A 17,901-nucleotide genomic window follows, 5' to 3' on the forward strand; every position below is an offset into this window, starting at 1 on the left:
TTGAATGAGAATTTGTATATTTTTCATTCATGATTTGTAACTACTTAATGTCACACAATAAAGCGGCGCCGCGTAGAACCCAAAATTCAGGAGGTCTGATCGTCTGCAGCCATAAGGGTGTAATTAATTGGATGTAGGTCCTCTGTGGCTTCTTGTAAACTGGACACTATCATTAACAATATTATTGGATTTTATAGTATATCATGGAATCAAAAATATTTATTATGTTCTTTTACTTACTTGATACAACTTATGATCTTTGTCAGGGATGTTGTAAAGTGCATAGATATGAATTACAGGCATTAATACAAACAGTACTTTGTTTGCCGATTCGCAAAGCCTGTTGTTCCTCTTGTCCCAGCCTGCTCCTTCTAAGAATAATCCGTACACGTACACTCCTTCCTGATAATACAAAGATATTAGTTAAAGATTAAACTATTTTTTATATATGATATATTGGTGAATTAACGTACTGGAGGCGGAGTTCTAACTTCTTCGGTTGTGTATTTCAGAACTTCGTTGTGAAGTGTTACATTGTCCAGAGCCCATCCTTTGTGAGCTCTGGTTACCTCTTGCCTCATAGCAGTTAAAAATCCTGAAAGATTAAGATATTAGTGTCACGAAAAAGAAATTGATAAGATTTATTGCTGTGTATATAAATAAATAACGTGCCTTGAGGATTAAAAAACCCAGTCATCCAAAACTTAGCTGGTCTACCAGAGAACAACCAGGTTGAAAACTGCTTATTTCTATCCAGCAATTCTGTGAACCAGAATCCAAGGGTTGAAGACTCCCATGATCTTGCCTTCCACAACTTTGGTATCCTAGCATCGTATATACTATCGAGAGCATCCCTCAATTCCTAAATAAATTCACATACATTAATTTTTGCTATAATGCAACTCAAATTTATAGTGGAAATGTAAATAAAATTACTTCGCTCATTATAATGACACCCTCTATAGCAAGAAGAAGGTCTTTGAGAACAACATTGACTAATCTAATGACTACTTGTATCCTGTCGATCTCCTGCTTCAGGAAAATACTCATTGGTGCTGTTGGGCCCAGTACCTGTAACCTGCAGAATTTTTCGTTTCATTGAAGGAAATCATTTATTGTATTGAAATATTTTTGGTACTCACCTATGTTTCACTTCGAAGGGGTCGTACATGGGAGGCACTTTCTTCAACATATCTGTTGCTTGTCTCGCTACAAGCACTTCTCGAGATTCACCACCACCAGCTCCAGCTTCTTTTGGCTGCACAGACATGATTGTGTCTAATACTGCTTGCGTAGTATTGCTCTGATACCTGAAATTAAATTTTACATACTATCAATAGTGAAGAAATGATATAATCAAAATTTCTGGGAATATAATTACGTGATGTCTGCGTTACGATGCAAGCCATAGACTTGAGGAGGATCCACAGTAGCCATTTCATCTACCACTTTCAAGTAATCTGTAACTTGTTTAAGAACAAGCACAGGATACCCCTTAAAAAACATAAAATCTTCGGTAAAAAGAGCCTCCGAAAACCAAAGTTTAGCGAACGTATTCAACAATCTTTTATCATAGTCATCGGTCACGCGTCCGCCATATTGGACTTCGCCTATCATGTACCTGACAGTCAAATAATTGTATTTATTAAAAAATACGTTAAATCTAATAAAAAGTTGGTCGATTATAAAAAAAAGATTAAATTATCCATGTACCGAATGGTTGGCCAGCTAATCCCTTGCTTCACATCGACGTCATTTAGATGATTATTGATGAACATGCAAGACGCCAGCCAGTCAGCCATATTGAATTCGTATGGGATATTCCATCCAAGGGGACCAAACTTTCGTCGTTCTTGGACAACAGTATGCAGAAACGATACTGTATAAATAATTGGTATATATTGTACAGCGTCACATTGATCTAACATTTCTTGATTCATTCCACTGTATGTGGCAAGCAAACCTGCTCTCACTCCTATAGTAAATTGAAAATTGTTCGCAGAAATGTGAAAGGGAATTCAGATTACTTATAAGACAGTCTGATGAAATATTAGACCAGTGCAAAAGTTCATGCCCGATTTCATATTAAAATACAACAAGGAATCAGGTACAAACTTTTGCAGTGACCTAATATAAAAATGTGGAATTACACGTTTATACCTTGCGGAGGTTCGTAGGTATATTTTATAGACATTTGCAGAAGAGAGATCGGGAAATCTTTATGGGGCTCAGTGGTGATCCATATACGGAAATCAGGATGGGGTGCTTCCATCTCCAAGAGAAAACTGACTAATTCTACCATGTACTCTAATCCCAGATGGCAATTTTGGCACAAGGCCCAGAAACCCTTTGAATCAATTATACATTATTATAATCCATTAATATAATCTAATTTCATTTGAACACACTTCAGTCTTTGCACTTTGAAGCAACCTCCTCGCATGAACTTCCTGTCCCTGTCCCATAGAAATACTTTTGCAAATAAGCTCCTTTCTTCTCGCAAGTTGTTGGATGCCTGTTGTGGGATCAGACCCCATACTTAAGAAGCATATCATAGGTGTGTTTGGCCTTGATTCACCATGCATCGCGTCCAACAAAGTGAGCACAGGTTCTGCATATCTTTCACCTAATGCACTCGCTATATACTTTCTTGACTGGGACAGTGTTCTGTCCATGCACCATGCCCTAAATTTTAATAAATTGTATTAGGTCAGTGCAAAAGTCCGTGCTCGATTCCTTGTATATTTCAATACAATTATACGCAAAACAAGTATAGTCGTTATATTGAATTGCCAACCTTATTAACAACAAACGTCGGAAGCTGTCCAAAGTGTTGTATCCATTAGGTATAACTTCCTCCTCGGGAGCTTCTTTATCGAACCACTGTTTCCACTGTTTCTCAGAATTTGTTACTTGAGAAATAATATACTGGTATTGTCTTAACGAAGATATGGCAACTAAATTAAGCCAAGTAACATCAGAGATCCATTTACAGGGCTTCGGTTGAACGGTGTTCAAGTCTAGAGCCGCGCCTCCTTTGATGAAGTACTGGAACTCATCGTGGGTGATGAATTCGCGTTGAAGATCAATCTTCAAAGTCATCAACAAGCTGAACATGTATTTGTGGATCTCGTAAAGCCCACGTGCTTTGTACCTAAATATTTCGTAGGTGAGATACTCGATGATGAAGTTTATTCTTCGTTGATTGACTGGGCTCTTTTCAGATCTGAAAATAATTAATCGTCATTGAGTTTTATAACCGAAAAGAATGTTTGCATCATGCATACCTCTCCATGGAGATGTCGAAACGCTCCAAGAATTGAACAAGCGAGGTCTGGTACATGCAGTTTACCAGAGCCATGTCGCAGATTAAGAAATAAAGAACACTGCCTCGAGTCGCGACCGGCCTAAATTCTTCACGAGCTGTGTCGATTCTTAATTCTGTATCCTTCGCGACGCTCAGCTTCTCAGTTATCTCAGCTGCAGTTTGTTTTGTAGTGTTCAGTACAGACATTAGTTCTACGTCTTCTATCAAAGGACCCTGTCCGCCGAGATATTAGGAAATATGCTAATGAAACAGTATGGCTTTGTAGGACTAAATTATGTACCTCTACGGTAGTTAATTTATGTAACAGATTCGCTTCTAATTCTTTGATTTTCCTATTGTTTGCAGTCACATCTGCAATCAATTGTGTCTTCTCCCTCTCAAGCTCATTCCTTTCTGTTAAGATAACTCTTCCCAAAAGCTGATCCTCTAAACCTAATAATTCAATAATTAATTAGAAGTGCATATACAGTCGATATAATTAGAATTCGCTGAATTACCTTTTATGGTAACGGTAAAATCAATTATTGCGGTGCGAGCAAACACTTCTGGTGTGTAAGATGGATTGGGCAATTTTGTGGTGATATATAATCTGAAATCTGGATGGATATCTACTTCTTTATCACCTAGCTTGACCTGTAAAATTATTTAAAAATAAAGATATAATTAATTGATTGTTTGTACAATATAGAGACATTCACCTTCAACGAAGTTCCGATTTTAATGAAATTTTTCTCCAACAAATTATCCAGCACAGGATCCAATTCTTCTGCCACATCTGCGATCAGTAAAGGGCGACCAAGAGAGACACAATCCTCCAAATGATTTCGGAAATACTTATTTGTGAGAAGCGTCGGCTGTAAATTAAACTCCTCCTCTTTTTTTCTGATCCATGCTTTCCCTTGTAACTGAGGATCAATTAAAAGCGGGTATCTTGCTGCCTTGGTGACTATAATACCATTTTGAATGGACAGATCATCTGTCGGTAGTCCTTGCAAACTCCATTCTCCGATCTACAAAATGTAAATACAACAATTTATTGGAAGAAGTTACAAATTTCACTTTGACATCTTACTCACGGTAGCAGTGTCGGTCAACGAGGCCGAAATATTGATCACAACAGAAATAGGGATTTTTTTGCCTTGGACAAAGTCGAACCATTTACGGTGCAAAAGATTTCTGAATTCCTGATTAAATGGTCCACAATAGGACAAAAAACCCATTAAAATTAACACGTCTCCGACAAGTCGGTCTATTTCTGATTTAAAGGTAGCTAATTGTTCCGTCCATCTGATCCTCTCTCCAGCGAGTCCGTCGATCATCGCTGTCGCCGTGTCTGTCTTCGCCTGGCAAGCTTCAGCTAGATCGACTATTCCCTGACATAACATTTCGTGCTCATTTAATTACAGAACCAGTTACAGAACATTAGATCTAAACTAACGTTCACAAATTACTTGACGCTCTGCCATGACGGCATCGAACTCCTTTTGCACCACTTTTAAATCCTCGTCTTTGGCTCTGAGAACACCCTCAGCTTCATTCAAGTTCGCGTTCGCCTTCTGATACTTGTTCTCTTGCACTGCCAAATTTGCCTGTGAATCAAAGTGCGCTAAGTACGATGTATAACCTAGCGAAACATTTGATTAGGTCAGTCCATAAGGAACCAACTTTCAGAGGAAGAACGTCTTTATTTATCTCATAGAACGTGACCATGGAAATGGTCCATTGAATGAGACCAGCAACGTTGCCGCAAGCTTGCTTAGCAGCCTCGTAAGTGTATAAATGGTAAGTCACATAAGGTTGCATCAAATCAACAGTCTCCGCGTTAATGTTGTCCTTTGGGAAGTTTTGCAGGTTGAAGAGGAACCTGGTGTCAGCCATCATCTGTAAGAATTGTTAAATTCTTCTAATGTCTTTACGATTTTGCATATATTTTGCGATAAACACATAAAACCCGCAATCTAATAATAAACTTTATAGTAAACCTTCAGTGCTTCACCCCAGGATGGTACCAAAAACTGTCGTTCAAAATCAGGTCTAACCGGCTCCAATCGCCTTCCGAAGAGTATCAGTACACAATCCATGATAAGCGTGATGAGATATGGTGGTTTTCCTAACTTGCGGACTGTGGCAATGTCAGCTGCTTTGATAGTCTAACAGCAGGATTGAAATAAATTATAATAATCAAATCGCGCAATCGTTAGTGCAAAAGTTCGTGCACGATTCCTTGTTGTACATTAATATGAAATCGGACACGAACTTTTTGCACTGGCCTAATACAATGAAGTCTAACTTGTAGAGCAGCTTCAGCAGCCAACAGAGCTGGTTCTGCAACTTTCAGTTTCTTTTCTGCCACCCCTTTCTCCTTCGCTATCACTTTCAAAAGGGCTTCCGCCTCGTCTTTGGAAACTTGCACTTGAGCTTTGACTGTCTCCGCCTCTTTTTTTTTTTGGTTAACAGTGATTAAGATCTATAGCGCAAGGTAATCAATGCATCTCTGATCTTTCAACAATAATGAACTCTCTGTGAAATGGTGAGTACTAACAGCTTCCACTTGTACGTTCTTCACAGCAATCTCCTGCTGATTCTTCTCTAATACTTTTCGCAATTCGTCGACCTGAACTGCGGCATCCACTAATTTGTTCAAACCATTGCTCATGCGAAAAGCTAGAGTATTGATATTATCCAAACGTTGTTTGTAAAGAGCCTTGTAGCCGCTCAAGAAAGTTAAAAATGACTTTGGAGTGACGTATACTTGTCTCCTAAACCTATTAAAAGGAAGAAGTAATATGCAAGTCTTACTATCAAGAACTAACAGCGTGCAGGTCCTATTACCAAAAACTGACAGTATACAATTCCTACCTATCAAAGTAGTCGACGCAAACATTGTTAACATCATCCTGGATGTCTCCCATCACTTCTACCAGGCTTTGCTTCACCTCTGGCGTGGAAATCACTTTGAATTTCTTCAAGAAGTGATCGCCAACCTCGTATAAGGCATCTCGAGGCCACCGCCAGAACCAGTTGATAGTGCAACCGGAAATAAGACCGGGGAACTTCAGTGATCGGGATCTAAATTTCTCACCGACCTAAGGCACAATTAAATGTTAACCCTCAGCACTCGAGTGGCGACTTTAAGGTGCCACTAAAATCATTAAGTAACTTGTTTACCGGTGAGAAACACAAAGCTACGTGGAGATTGTTTCTAGCACGCGAGATAAAGAAATCATAAAGATTGTCTGGCGTAGGTGGACGTCTCGGTTCCTCGGCTTTCATTATAGGTGTGACAGTTGACAGAATATCATCAAGCTCATCAGCTGGGAAAAGATTCGCGACTTCTCCTACACTGAGAATATTGTTAATGTATTCTAAAAATCCTTCTTCTTTTATCTCGTTGTCAGTGAAGATGAAGGTGTGCCCCTTGCTGCCTGTACCGGAAGTACGATAGATCAGTCGAAGATCCTCCATTAAAGTTCCAACATTATAACTCCTATAAATTGTTAGAATATATAAAAAAAACATGCTCTACATTCATGATTAATAGACTACGGATTTTGTGCATTTTATGCAATTGTGCATAATGACCCGCAGTCTAATAACTGATTTAGCATCATCACCTAGTCAGCGTTATTTGGAAGAAGCTGAAGCCCGCAATGAAAGATGCCAGTCGAGTCAAGCTTTGTTTTCCTGAACCTCCGACTCCTACCAACATCGCATTGCTCCTGGGAACTCCCAGCATCCTTGATATGCGAATCAAATGCACCAGAGCGTCTTGGAAGAATACTAAATCAAGATGTATGCCTCGAATGTATTCATTAAATTGGGCCATGTTCTGTTGGACTTTCGCTATCACAACTTCGTAACTGAGAAACAAAATACTCAATGTAGTATGATACTAAATTAAAATGTGCTTAACAACTTAGCAACCTCTTCCCTGTCTGACCTTGGAATCTCTTCATATATCTTCGGCGCCTCGAATACAAAGTCCTCTGGCTCGTCTCCAGTGGGTTCAGGAGGTTCACGTAAGAAGTCCACGAAGTATGTTTCTTTTGAGACATAGAACTTGAAATCGGGACCCAACATTTTCTCAGCAGTGCGTTTCATGGTACTCTCGAACCACCTCGTGTCCTCCTCATTGGTAAATCTAACAAAAGCAAGTCCTCAGTACATATTAATAAATAATTGATTTTAATAAAGATTGCAAACCTATCCGCGATGACGCGAAGGCACTCGTGTTGCCAGAGCTTCAGCAGGACAGTTATGGACTTGCATTCTTCCCTCTCTATCCTGAGTATTCCTTGCCAAATCCGGGACAAGTCCCTCAGATTGAAAACATAATGAAACTTTGCTGGTGTTGGCAACATCTTCATCTTCGTTTGCTGCCAGAGGATTCTGGTCAGAGGTATTAACTTAGGCAGGAATTGAACTATATCATCGTCGAACCTGGTATCGCAGAAGTAGCCTTGACCGATGCTTTCTTAATAGAAGAATGTATGTTCATGAAATTTACAGAAAGACGTACGCCCTTCTTTCACTTGAGAAATCCAAAATTTCGGTTGCTAACATATGTGAAGTTGGTCTTACTAAATATAGTATCCATGGACTTGTTCGATGGCAGAGTGCAATTGAAAATATTGAACTGCCTCTTCAGCCTCGGAGGAATGTCATTTCTACCTCCACCTGGATGAATCATTGCAGCAAGCAGCTGAATATCTTGTATGAAGGAGAAGTCACCTGGCTTATCCAAGGAATAGAAGCCTTTATACTCCATCAGTTGACGAACAATCTCATTGGTAATCTGATCGCCCCATTCGTTTATGGTTGGCATATTTATGTCGTCGATGAAGATGGACATTTGTCGACCACCGGGTGGCCCGTAGGTTGTACCAACCCTTTTCTCCACGTAACTTTCAAATATGCGCTGCAATTTGATCTCACAGTTTATTAGTAGCTCTTAATCTGTATAAAAGTAGCTCTTGAATAAAAATTAGTAGATGCAATTTCAAACCGTAACAACATTCATTTACCTGAACCATGTTAGGCGTCGACGCCGATGAGAAACTGAAAGACTTATGCAGATGTTTTTCAGGATCGTATTGAGACATGTAGCTTTTGATCATTACAGTCTTTGCGGTACCCTGTTCTCCTACAAAAAGAAAATTCTAATTTTCATCACCTTAAAAAATATAAGGATCGTTATCGTTATCTGAAGTCTTCTACCTATAAGCAGCACTGCCTTCCTTTGCTTTGCGATAGTATCAATCAAGAACATCGTTCTCGCATTATCTATATTGGGAACTAAAATCGAATAATATGGTAAAACTTCGTCAGGAGGGTAAATGAACTCTGGTACCATCGCAGACCAATGCAGCCAGTCTCCATGTTCGGACACCAAGTACTCAAATATGGTTTCATCTTCCTAAGAGAAGTAGACTGCAATAAATATTTTTCTTCCATCATTGTATGCGTTAACACGTTCGCTGCCAGCTTTTATTTCATCAGCAGCCTTTGTAGCGAAAGTGTTAATTATTACAGACTCACCTGGATGCGTGGCCAATTGCATTTCGATTCATGATTAAGCAGGAAATCCTGCAAAGCAGTGCGTTCTCCGAGCTCCAACACAGCTCCCAGACTCCACATCAGGGAAAACAGGAATATCTTCTCAATATGGTGTGTCGGTAATATATCTGCATAGTATACGATACGTTCGATAATAATCTATGTGCACCAATATAAAGGAAACTTCACCTTGTCCAAGTAAGCCTTCCAACAAATCGATGCATTGTCTTATATAAATGGCTTCCAGCAGCTTCATTTTAACTGGAAGTTTCGTCTGAACAAAAGTGTGAGCATCGTTGTATATTTTAGTGAACAAATTACGCAGTGCTGATACTTCTGTGGCCGATCGTTTCCTGAACCATCCCTGAACACATAGAAATTAATGTAATAAATATTAATTGCTATGGTATCGGTACACTGCTGATTTTATGCATATTATGAAACCTCTAGGATAGGACGCCATTTTAGTACAGAAGCGCTCATGAACACCATCCCCATTCTTGATATCGTTGCTGGAGATGCATTATCGACATTATCTGGTTCGAAAACCAGCTTGGAATTTGGTACCATTATTATACGATCGCCATTGGCTAGAGTCAAAGTTTTATTATCATCTAAGACAGAATTCAAATTCTCAATCCAAACTGCATCCACAGGACCGTCCAAAACGATCCATAAATTGTCTGTCTTCTTTATTTGCGTTGATCTCCTCCACAGGGTAGAGAAGATGCCATCTGTCCAATCATTTGTTGCAACATCCAGTCTTCCAAACATTTGGGAAGCAGTGATAGCCTGCGATAAAATCCCAGTTAGAATGCACAACAGGTAGTTCCACTAACAAAAATGTTGAAGACCGGGGTAGATTACTTTTGGATTCATCCTAACTTCTTTGTGTGGCATACCCATCTCTGTTAGAGCCCTCATTAGCACCCACATGCATTGAGTCTTCCCAGCACCAGTTGGTCCAAGAACCATAAGACCATGGCGCACGAGAGAAGTCTCGTACAACTAACAATATATACAGTCAGTCACATAAATGATAGCATACACTTTAAATCGGAATTTCTTTTTCATATACTGATTGTAGAAGATGATTATTTTTATCAGAAATCGGTGATACATACCCAGATAGCACGCCGGCTCGATTTTGGCCGGGTCCCTATGTGCGCCAATGCACGGATATCACCTGCAGGGGCTCGAGCCCGGGGCCTGCTGGCCGGGCCGGTATTCTGCCCATTTGCAAGATTGCAAAGGTGCGGGATTCGCATTCTCATTTCGTGATAATACAAACACGGGTTTTTTCAGTAGTCAAAAACGCCAGATAAAAGATCAATCTAGGTAGCAATCGCCTTCAAAAGTCTTATTTATTTACTTATTATACTTTTGTCGGTAAAAAGGGAGACTTCTACGCATTTGCACAGTAGAAATTTACTTTAACGACATCTGCCACATTGATGCGACCCGCCCTGTGTCGCGCATGCACGAGCTTTTGCAAGTGATATGTGGCACAGTGGTGCGCATAGGGGCCCGAACAAAATCAACCTGCCTGGGCCTCGAGCAGCTCTAAGCGTTGTGTTTGCCCGTAACCTGCAGGTCAGATTAACTCTGCTGGCTGGGTCAGGTGATAGGCTGTGCCAGGCTGTGCTATCTGGGTATTTGCAAAGAAATCGTACTTGAACTACTTTTAAATTCCACTCGGGATGATTCATGATACCAAGCGCATCAGTTGCATTTGCTATAGCTTTTTGCAAGTCCTTGTACGTTTGGACCCTAAGTTTAATTCCTGGGAACATGTCCTCGATAAGAGACATGAACAACGGTTCGTCCTCATCCACCAGTTTTGATAAATTCATATCTCTGCAAGTTTACGATATCTTGAATATTTCTTCCTTGAGAAGAAAACTTCCTTTACCTTAGCACCCTCATAAGAGTAGTTTCTTCCGAGTCCGTAGGATTAGCTCGTTTTTGTGCACCAAGAGTCCTCAAACAGGATAATATATTTCTTAAACCGAAGTCGTAATGCACCTGCTTGCTGAGTTGTTCCTCGCACAATTTATACAACGTGAAGAACTTTCGTGATAACAAAACGTTTTCTTTGAAACCACAGGCTGCCAGTTTTACACGCATGATGATCTAAATAAAAAGTTTAAAAACTAAGAATGACAAGAGGAAGAAAGAAATGTCTGGCTCCTCTTCGTTATAATGGATGCAAACAATTTTTATTTTGCATAAAGATCTATTCGTGATTAGTTTTACTTGTCTATCGGGAACCATCATAGCCACGCTTCGAAACTGTATTTTCAGATTCTCTGGCAACTCCTGGCGACCAGCGTAGCCAGGATTCATCGTGATGAATAGACCAAATTCATAATTTAGTTTGTATGTCTCACCATCGCTGAAGATTATATATTTTTTTCAATTCAAAAATACGCGGGATCTAGTAAATCTGTGTACCTAAATATGAAAGACGTTCTCCTTTCCTTTCGCGTAGTGAGCACGATTGCTATTTGCTGAGCAGCCACGGACAGAACGGGCAAGTCAATGCGATTAAATTCGTCAAAGCATCCCCATGAACCCGACATAGCTAATCCCTTGAATATTCTACCGAGACCACGGAAATCCATCTGGTCGGAGCAATTGAACACGACAACGTACTTTCCAAGTGCTTTTCCCATGTCTTTTGTGGTCTCTGTTTTTCCTGTGCCGGCGGGACCAGCGGGTGCACCGCCGAAATTCATGCCTAGAAATACAATCACAAAGATTTGTCAATACGTTGACTGTATTATTGCACGCGCAAATATATTAAAATAATAATTATTATAATTATCTTACCCACAGCCTGGGCTAACGTTATGTAACATCTGTCTGTAAGTGGTGTAATAGCAAGACGGTCATTGCAACCTAGAAACTCATTCTGATACATGAAATCAATATCAGTAATTTTTATGGGTATATCTTCAGTCTCAGCATTGTAATAAAATCTTATCTGCTTCAGCCATTCGAAATCTTGCGTATTGCGAACTCTGGACCGACATAGTTCATCAAATATGTCTCTAAAAAATTCAGAACATTATTCCCTGCAACATTACTCGACTGCAGATCTTAATGCAAATATGAATATTTAGAACCTTTGATGCACGTGTATTGTGATTAAAGCCTCATATTTGGCTCTCGCATATTTGGACAGATCTTTCACGGTTACTTCAATAAGAAGGTTCAGTAGATCAAGAAACCATTGATTCGTCTTCTTCATCACTAGTCTGTCTCGTTTCGCTGTGTTCAACGCTAGTTCAGAATCGCGAGTCCACAGAACTTGTAAGCCCAGCAATCCCACCTATGCCATAACAATTTTATATACATTTCGATAAAGAAGAAAGGAAAATTGTTATCATTACCTGCAAGACAGAATTGTCTATCAGATTTATCAAATCAAATTCTTCGGAGCTCATAGTTTGCAGTCCTTGAGAAATCACGTAGCCCACGGACTGTTGATGGACTATCAACAAAGTGTTTAACCAGGTCTCAACACCTCCTGTGCAAATGACTTCCTTCTCTAATTCTATGCGCTCATTTTCACGGGAATGCATAGCCACAATTTTCTCGTATTCCTTGTCATGAAATGTTAACTGTAAAAAGAAAAAATCTGAACTGTAAAAAGAAGGTCACTTATAAGAAGACTGAGAATACACTAAGGATCACCTTTCCTATGTTGTCGAAAAAGCCATCGAGGTACTTCTGTATAGTGTGGCAATCAGCTGCCTGCCCTAGTATCTCTAGCAATGTAGGATCAGATATGAAGCAAAACCTTGGGAATATACTTCGTTTCGTCTCCAAGTATCTATGGAAATTGAACATTAAATTTCATTGGTACTAGCTAAACTTCAACGCTATTCGACACTCTATCAATTTTGTTACCCGCTGAGAGACTTCTGACAAGATTCCAGCTGTTCCAACAGATGAGGCAAAAATTGCCCCATTGTTTCATCTCCGGTACATGTTTCCACAGCCTTCAGTCTCTCGCGAGCCCTGTACATGATCTTGACCCAAGCTTTATCAATGTTCTAACATAATTAAACGTAAATATAGAACAACGCAAAAATGTCGAACATAATCGCAACTATCGAGTTCCCATGCTTTCTCACATTAAAACGTTTTGCTTCCGCTGGAAGTTGTTTAGATATATCACCGCCAATGAACACAGCCTCCAAATAAGCCCATAAGTTCTGCACAGTCAGCCACCTTGCTAATATCTCAGAGGTATTGCTTAGTTTATATTGCCATAGTTGTATATCTTTTTTAAACGGTGCATTGTACCTTAGAAAAATATTCAAAAGCAGTAAATAACCAGGATGGTAAAGTGAATAATCTTGAATTGATGATTAGTAGATCTTTAAGCAACATAAAAATGTTCTGTGTCAACTACGAAAGATATTTTATACCGATTAGCCAAGAGCGAACTGATCACCATCAGACTATCTTCCAACTGAGATATTATCTCAGCTGTCTCTACGCCTTTTAGAAGCAGTTCTCCTCTTTGCTTGAATGTAGAGAATTGTAAATCGACAGTGGCCCATTCGGCGATAATTTGCTTTAGTTTGCTGTCTATGTCCTGCTCCTTTCCTGCACTGATGCATATATCCTGCCAGGAAATGAAAGTTTAATTCTAACCGTTCAGAACTAGCATATGTTTCGCTCGAATCGTACCTCAACATCGTCCTTGTATTTTAACAAGGGTGCCTGCATGACGTTTGCCAGCGTAAAGCTCTCGGACTCGACGTCGAAATGATATTTACACAACTTGGACATCCTGTCCCAGTGCCTTTCCTGCATCGCCTTATTCGCCATCAACTCTAACAGAGGACAAGTCTCGTTGAAGTCGTCAATCTTCTTCTTCAAGTCAATGTAAGCTGGCCAGTCCCTCATGGCACTTGGCAGTCTTCGACATCTGAAGACAAACGCAGAATTTATTATTTTTAATTATAACATATAACGCGCGCGCGCGCGAAGACTATTGCTGATATTATTGCCAGTCAGGAACGTGTAAATATAAAAGAAGCAAAGATTTTCATTACTTATTTTGGAAGTCAGCTAATTCCGTGACTATGGACTCAATGTCAATCTCCGACCAAGGGATCTCGTAGTAACTATCAATAGTTCGATTGACTTGTAAATAAAGGGAATACAATTTCTGTAACAAGTTTATTTCTCTTTTGCGTTGATGAAGAGCTGGATACTCCGTCACTTCCAAACCAAATAAACTTTCACCGCTGCTGTAAGTTAAATACTTTTCCCACAATTCGTCGAAACGTCCTTGAAACAGGAGTAGCCTAGAAAAATTATTATTCACATTCAGATATAAAATTTGTATTTTGTATTAAAGATCCGCTGAATAATGTCAATGGACATTAGCCATTATTTAATGATTAATTTATTTGTACCGGTCACTGGCTTCTTTAGCTGGTAAGCCCTCGACCATCGGACCATTCACCTCAAAATCGCGATCAAAGATCAAAACATCCTCCTTAAAAGCTGCAACACCATCGGTTAGCTCATTCTTCAGTGGCTCTTGCATCTCGCATATTCTTGCTTGCACTTGCTTCGCCTTAAATAAATCGACATTCCATTGAAGACATTATAAAAACAAGTCAGAATTTAATGGAGTGTAATCTTCACCATATTCAACATATTGGTGAAATTATATCGAAGACTGTCGACAATATCTTGCTCCTCCTTGGAAACAAGGATTTCGAATCTTCCCATCAATGTATACGTTTCTTCTATCAGTATCAATTCCATATCCAAGGATATAAAATCGTCTCGTATCTCGCTTAAGCATTTCATAGCAACTCTGACGTCTTCCAAGTCCTTTATCTCTCTCGCTAAAGTTTTATTCTTCTCGTTAATATACTCCATGATTTTTCGAAGCTTCTCTTTGTACAGGGTGGACAACGTTTGACCTAAAACTGCCTTCCATGTACGAGCTTCAACTAGCAGTGCTAATTTCAATTTATCTGAAAATATTGTGTTGATTAGAAAACTTGTTCATCAAACAAACATGCGATTTTAATACCCATTCTAATTTCTATAGGTCCAACAACATGTACATTCGGCAGATTCTGTATTTCTCTGACTAAATCATCATACTCTACAAACTTCTCTTTGATCTCTTGAGTAATGGGCTCGCAATCAACGAAATACTGAATGATCTTGTTCCTATCTTCTGACCATATGTATGAGTACTTTAAATACGTCTAAAAAATACTGAGCTCATTAAAATATGTAGAACAGTGGCTTAAAAAATGAAGAAATGAAGATTATAACGTGCATTCCCAAGTTGTATAATATCGTCTTTATAAGCAGAAATTGCACCCTGCAAGCTCATCACACTGCGCACTATCTCCTTGTGATCGGATATTATTTCATAATAGTTCTTCATTGATGTTTTAGGACTTTCTTCGTGAAAAGAAAATTCTTTAATAATGTGCGATTTCTATTGCTGTTGAAAAATACTAACTTGTACCACTATCGCTACCACCGGACATTCTTATCTCTATATAACGAAGTCCCCACATAAAAATGTGCTTATGAGTTTCTAGTATACTGATAATTAGCTTCCCGAAGTAATGTTGTAAATCTTCTATCGGCGGTACTATTATGATATTTGGAATTTGCAGCACGAATGTAGTGATCATTGTGGGGGTCACTTGTTGCTCGTAATTGTTATCTCTCACTAGAGGACTGTGGTGATTGAAATGAAGAATTGAAGATTATTTTTAACGAGTATCATTTAGATAACCACCCGATTTTGAATACTGCTTCTACAATTTTTGGGGGGAAAGGGAAAAGATTAATTAAAAATTCATTTAGAGGCCTTATTATACATATCTCGAAGTACTCTTCCGAAAAATTCTAAAAATCGGGTGGTTACATTAGGTGTTAAAAATTGCAAAAACCTTATATCGGCGACCTGTTTCTTTAATAAATCAAGAGAGTTCTTTGTACACTTTACTAAAGCTTCCACGAGTTTATTATTAAAGTATGCGAACAGTTCCATGCAATCGTTATGCACTTTATTTATCTGAACTTTATGGGTCCTTTCAATGGGAGCAAAACCTACAATCATAGAAAAAGACGTATTATAAGAAGACTATGAAAAGAACAAGATCAATATACCAGGTTCATATTTCTCTTTCGTTAATTTCGTTTGCGAGACATGCTTGTTCACTTTATCCAAATCCATCCAATTATACTTGATATCTTCAACAGTTTCGTCGACTATGAAGTCTATGAATTTGTTGATGATCGTCACGACAGCTTTTTCCGCTGACAACGACTTTATTTCGAGTTCGTGGCCCACCGCATTTACATGGGCCACATTGTCATCCAGAAGTTCATATGGCGTTTTAGGGTAACTGTCGAGCTTGCATAAGACAACTTCCGAAATAGATTCGAACACTTCGTCGACTCTCGCTTCCTTCATATCTGTTATCTCTTTAATAAAAATGTGCATTTTAGTTAGTGCCTCTTGTATTGTACCGCATATTTCGTTGATGTTCAACGATGTCCATGTTATCACTGATAAGCAGGGTTGAAACGCGATCTCGAGATCAGCGAGAACAATTTTGATCAAATTTAGAAACAATATCGGTATTCTCCGCCTGCAATTTATAACAAAATCTATAGTCTTTTTACAGTATTTTCCCCGTCGATGATTTACCTCAAAGCATCGTTCTCATCTACCAATTTCTTCACTCTCTGATAAGACGAGAAAATTCTGTTTTTACAAAATGTAATTATTTGTATAAAATCTGGCACATCTAGATCGAATCTGGCCATGTGTTCAGATTCGCGTATCACTTCTATAATGTACGAATCAAAGTTTAAATGATACTTGTTGGTAGTCAGGTGTCGAATGAGCAATGGTGACGCTAATGCCAATCGAACCTTCAAGTTAAAACAATTAGTAAAGCGAATAATTAATGTTTACACACAAGCATTAATGTTTCTGCGAGTACAACAATTATACTAGACGTACAATTTCTGAGGAATCATACCATGCTCTATGGTATATTAATTCGTAGTGTATGAAGACGCTGATTAGAGCATTGTAAATTTTGATGGACCTTTGCATGTAGTCGTGGCTGAGCACTCTTATGCATTGTTTATATATTTCCATGGGATTTTCGATGCGTCTATAGAGTTGCCTGATCCACATAATGCGACCAGAAATGGGTGGAACATTTCTGGGTATCGGTGGATCCGATCTATCTTCATTGTATCGATCTCGCACATCTTCGATCTCTTTTTGAAACAGTGTTGTGAGCTCTAGGTACTTCCTATCGATTCTCAGACGTTTGAACTTCAATTTCTGAAACCTATGAACAATAAATTATCGATTTATACATTATATTAAGTCGGGCACAAACTTTTGCACTGACCTAAAATATTATATAATTTAATATAAAACAATCACCTTGCCACTAGTCTCAACGCCTCGGTTATAGTCGGAGTTTCAGAAACGCACTTATAAAAGAAACTTCGTAGCTCCGTTTCTGTCTGCGCAACATTTTTCTTAAACGTATCATAGTCACCGTCGAAATACGGTTTTCTATGATCCAGAGGATCATAGTTCTTAGACGAGATATCCTGGAAGAAGCTTGTAAATTTATTTGCAAACATATCGATTCCTTGTATAGTTGAACTATGAAGAACTGAATAAGTTAATGTTGTCTGAAGAACATCCATAATCTGCAATACAAGTTATTTTTATAATTTATTATCTTTAACACATTTTCACGTTTGTTGTAGGTATATAGTTGCTAACTTTTATTATTCTGTTTTTGAAGGTATTAAACTTTCCGAAAACGTACATCTCAGATACTTCGAACGGCTTTTCGTCGGCAGATGCCCTTACTTGCTTACACATTAAAATGTAGTAGTCGTAATACTGTTCGCACAATTTTTTACAGTCCTGTAACCAGATAATTATCTAACAAAAATTGTCATATTTATAATGC

At 38.8% G+C, this 17,901-nt stretch overlaps 1 protein-coding gene across 1 annotated transcript in view; it reads right to left on the reverse strand.

The window, feature by feature from the left end:
- The window catches only part of Kl-3 (dynein heavy chain 8, axonemal kl-3), a 20,726-nt gene continuing 2,825 nt past the window's right edge, over nucleotides 1–17,901 (reverse strand). Inside the window, exons 9-65 of the mRNA XM_076439105.1 lie at nucleotides 17,709–17,855; nucleotides 17,358–17,632; nucleotides 16,920–17,259; nucleotides 16,602–16,828; nucleotides 16,058–16,542; nucleotides 15,813–15,997; nucleotides 15,444–15,594; nucleotides 15,210–15,355; nucleotides 14,955–15,135; nucleotides 14,558–14,895; nucleotides 14,323–14,486; nucleotides 13,957–14,211; nucleotides 13,589–13,829; nucleotides 13,324–13,523; nucleotides 13,027–13,198; nucleotides 12,800–12,945; nucleotides 12,584–12,722; nucleotides 12,280–12,510; nucleotides 12,013–12,218; nucleotides 11,717–11,937; nucleotides 11,339–11,624; nucleotides 11,141–11,279; nucleotides 10,797–11,017; nucleotides 10,558–10,741; nucleotides 9,752–9,892; nucleotides 9,329–9,676; nucleotides 9,074–9,248; nucleotides 8,867–9,012; nucleotides 8,546–8,744; nucleotides 8,353–8,471; nucleotides 7,910–8,246; nucleotides 7,532–7,802; nucleotides 7,269–7,469; nucleotides 6,943–7,188; nucleotides 6,497–6,815; nucleotides 6,188–6,414; nucleotides 5,871–6,093; nucleotides 5,619–5,795; nucleotides 5,311–5,478; nucleotides 4,994–5,209; nucleotides 4,780–4,917; nucleotides 4,405–4,701; nucleotides 4,027–4,338; nucleotides 3,826–3,961; nucleotides 3,609–3,760; nucleotides 3,288–3,541; nucleotides 2,798–3,226; nucleotides 2,409–2,685; nucleotides 2,161–2,347; nucleotides 1,714–1,975; nucleotides 1,382–1,621; nucleotides 1,143–1,310; nucleotides 937–1,078; nucleotides 673–862; nucleotides 474–595; nucleotides 241–402; nucleotides 1–166 (exon numbers count right to left, since the gene is read on the reverse strand). Coding sequence (XP_076295220.1) covers nucleotides 41–166; nucleotides 241–402; nucleotides 474–595; nucleotides 673–862; nucleotides 937–1,078; nucleotides 1,143–1,310; nucleotides 1,382–1,621; nucleotides 1,714–1,975; nucleotides 2,161–2,347; nucleotides 2,409–2,685; nucleotides 2,798–3,226; nucleotides 3,288–3,541; nucleotides 3,609–3,760; nucleotides 3,826–3,961; nucleotides 4,027–4,338; nucleotides 4,405–4,701; nucleotides 4,780–4,917; nucleotides 4,994–5,209; nucleotides 5,311–5,478; nucleotides 5,619–5,795; nucleotides 5,871–6,093; nucleotides 6,188–6,414; nucleotides 6,497–6,815; nucleotides 6,943–7,188; nucleotides 7,269–7,469; nucleotides 7,532–7,802; nucleotides 7,910–8,246; nucleotides 8,353–8,471; nucleotides 8,546–8,744; nucleotides 8,867–9,012; nucleotides 9,074–9,248; nucleotides 9,329–9,676; nucleotides 9,752–9,892; nucleotides 10,558–10,741; nucleotides 10,797–11,017; nucleotides 11,141–11,279; nucleotides 11,339–11,624; nucleotides 11,717–11,937; nucleotides 12,013–12,218; nucleotides 12,280–12,510; nucleotides 12,584–12,722; nucleotides 12,800–12,945; nucleotides 13,027–13,198; nucleotides 13,324–13,523; nucleotides 13,589–13,829; nucleotides 13,957–14,211; nucleotides 14,323–14,486; nucleotides 14,558–14,895; nucleotides 14,955–15,135; nucleotides 15,210–15,355; nucleotides 15,444–15,594; nucleotides 15,813–15,997; nucleotides 16,058–16,542; nucleotides 16,602–16,828; nucleotides 16,920–17,259; nucleotides 17,358–17,632; nucleotides 17,709–17,855 — 12,387 coding nt within the window. The 3' untranslated portion in view covers nucleotides 1–40. The remainder of the gene's footprint in view (nucleotides 167–240; nucleotides 403–473; nucleotides 596–672; nucleotides 863–936; nucleotides 1,079–1,142; nucleotides 1,311–1,381; nucleotides 1,622–1,713; nucleotides 1,976–2,160; nucleotides 2,348–2,408; nucleotides 2,686–2,797; nucleotides 3,227–3,287; nucleotides 3,542–3,608; nucleotides 3,761–3,825; nucleotides 3,962–4,026; nucleotides 4,339–4,404; nucleotides 4,702–4,779; nucleotides 4,918–4,993; nucleotides 5,210–5,310; nucleotides 5,479–5,618; nucleotides 5,796–5,870; nucleotides 6,094–6,187; nucleotides 6,415–6,496; nucleotides 6,816–6,942; nucleotides 7,189–7,268; nucleotides 7,470–7,531; nucleotides 7,803–7,909; nucleotides 8,247–8,352; nucleotides 8,472–8,545; nucleotides 8,745–8,866; nucleotides 9,013–9,073; nucleotides 9,249–9,328; nucleotides 9,677–9,751; nucleotides 9,893–10,557; nucleotides 10,742–10,796; nucleotides 11,018–11,140; nucleotides 11,280–11,338; nucleotides 11,625–11,716; nucleotides 11,938–12,012; nucleotides 12,219–12,279; nucleotides 12,511–12,583; nucleotides 12,723–12,799; nucleotides 12,946–13,026; nucleotides 13,199–13,323; nucleotides 13,524–13,588; nucleotides 13,830–13,956; nucleotides 14,212–14,322; nucleotides 14,487–14,557; nucleotides 14,896–14,954; nucleotides 15,136–15,209; nucleotides 15,356–15,443; nucleotides 15,595–15,812; nucleotides 15,998–16,057; nucleotides 16,543–16,601; nucleotides 16,829–16,919; nucleotides 17,260–17,357; nucleotides 17,633–17,708; nucleotides 17,856–17,901) is intronic.

The sequence above is a fragment of the Lasioglossum baleicum genome, chromosome 15 (assembly GCF_051020765.1).
Source record: "Lasioglossum baleicum chromosome 15, iyLasBale1, whole genome shotgun sequence".
Taxonomy (NCBI): domain Eukaryota; kingdom Metazoa; phylum Arthropoda; class Insecta; order Hymenoptera; family Halictidae; genus Lasioglossum; species Lasioglossum baleicum.